General features: G+C 63.1%; 1 protein-coding gene across 1 annotated transcript, besides 1 other annotated feature; it reads left to right on the forward strand.

Annotated features, from left to right (window-relative positions):
- Window positions 1-1,100, forward strand: Tco025E_10263 (trans-sialidase; the record flags this gene model as incomplete). The annotated part of the gene is made up of 1 exon (XM_029377044.1): window positions 1-1,100. A coding segment is annotated over one exon (1,100 nt), but the record flags the coding sequence as incomplete, so codon positions are not given.
- A 22-nt stretch (window positions 1,101-1,122) lies between these two features.
- Window positions 1,123-1,196: a sequence feature (GA-rich).
- The last annotated feature ends 168 nt before the right edge of the window (window positions 1,197-1,364 follow it).

The raw sequence follows: 1,364 nt of genomic DNA on the forward strand, positions 1-1,364 counted from the left end.
GTGGGATGGCGACAAGCGAGGAGTGGGGCGTGACTTTCACAGTCAGTGGCTCATGGGCGGAGTGGCCCGTGGGAAGCAGGGGGCAGAACCAGCCGTACTACTTTGCGAACAACGGATTCACGCTTGTGGCGACGGTGATGCTCCACGCGGTGCCGGAGGCGGAGGAAGGCAGCTCTCTGCCACTGCTGGGCGTGAGGATGAATGACACAGAGGGCACCGTGCTCCTGGGCGTGTCGTGCACGCAGGACAATAAGTGGAAAGTGACGGTCGGCGGTAAGAGCCGGAGTTTGACAGATGGTGATGATGTGACGTGGAAAGCAGACACAGCCTACCAAGTGATCTTGCAGATGGATACTGGCGATGAGTTGTCTGTGCACATCGACGGGGACGAGATCTACGCGAGCGACGATGACGATGAAGAGGAAGATGGCGATGGTGGCATCGCTTCTTGGGTGGAGACACTATTTACGCCGCACAGGATCTCGCACATTTACGTTGGCGGGGACGGGGCGGAGGGCACGAGGACCAGCCACCACGTGACGGTCTCCAGCGTCCTGCTGTACAACCGCGCACTGGGTGAAAATGAGATCCGAAAGCTCGCAGGGAGCAAAGTGGCTCTTGGAGGACCAGCTGCCGGGAAAGAAGGCCGCGAGCTGCAGGCGGCTCCTTCGGTGCCCACCTCTGAGGGCGGGGAGACTGTTCCCGAAGTGAAACTTGAGGACGGCCGCGGTGAGGGGCAAACGGAGGACGGCGAGCGCACGGAGGGCCTGCAGGAAAAAAATGGCGGTTCTGCTGGTGGGCCGCCGCATGCGGCCGGACCCCCGACAGTTGAGGGCGAACAGTCACACGAAGCGGAAGCGGAATCTGCTGGGGATCCAGCGCTGCAGGAGAACGTCGTGGAAGCGCCGGGCCCGGGAGCTGCGCCGCCGAGCAGCGAAGTGGAAGTTGCTTCCGAGCCCGCTGGGGGCTCCCCCCTCAGCCCCCCCAGAGGACCAACACCACGAAGAAGAAGGAGAAGGAGAGGAAGAGGAAGAGGAAGAGCCGCCTCAGTTATCGCAGGAGGCGGGCAAAGGGGCAGGCGACGCGTCACCACCTTCTAACAACACGCCCAACTCCGACGCAGAGGAAGCAGCGGTGGAGGAGGAAGCAGAAGAGGCGGAGGACAAAAAAGAAAAGGAGGGGAAGGGGGATGAGGAAGCGACAGAAGTCAGTGGCGGTGCATTGGCGTCCCCACCGTTGACAGCACCAGCTGCGGCCGGTGCTTCCCGCCCAGGCGCAACTGGGCAGGCCGTCGGTGCGCAGACTTCCGTGCAGCAACGAGAGCCTTCGACCCCCGCAGACGGTGCGGCCACGGCGGCCTCGGT

The sequence above is a fragment of the Trypanosoma conorhini genome (assembly GCF_003719485.1).
Source record: "Trypanosoma conorhini strain 025E chromosome Unknown Tco_14.4_contig_01567, whole genome shotgun sequence".
Lineage (NCBI taxonomy): Eukaryota > Euglenozoa > Kinetoplastea > Trypanosomatida > Trypanosomatidae > Trypanosoma > Trypanosoma conorhini.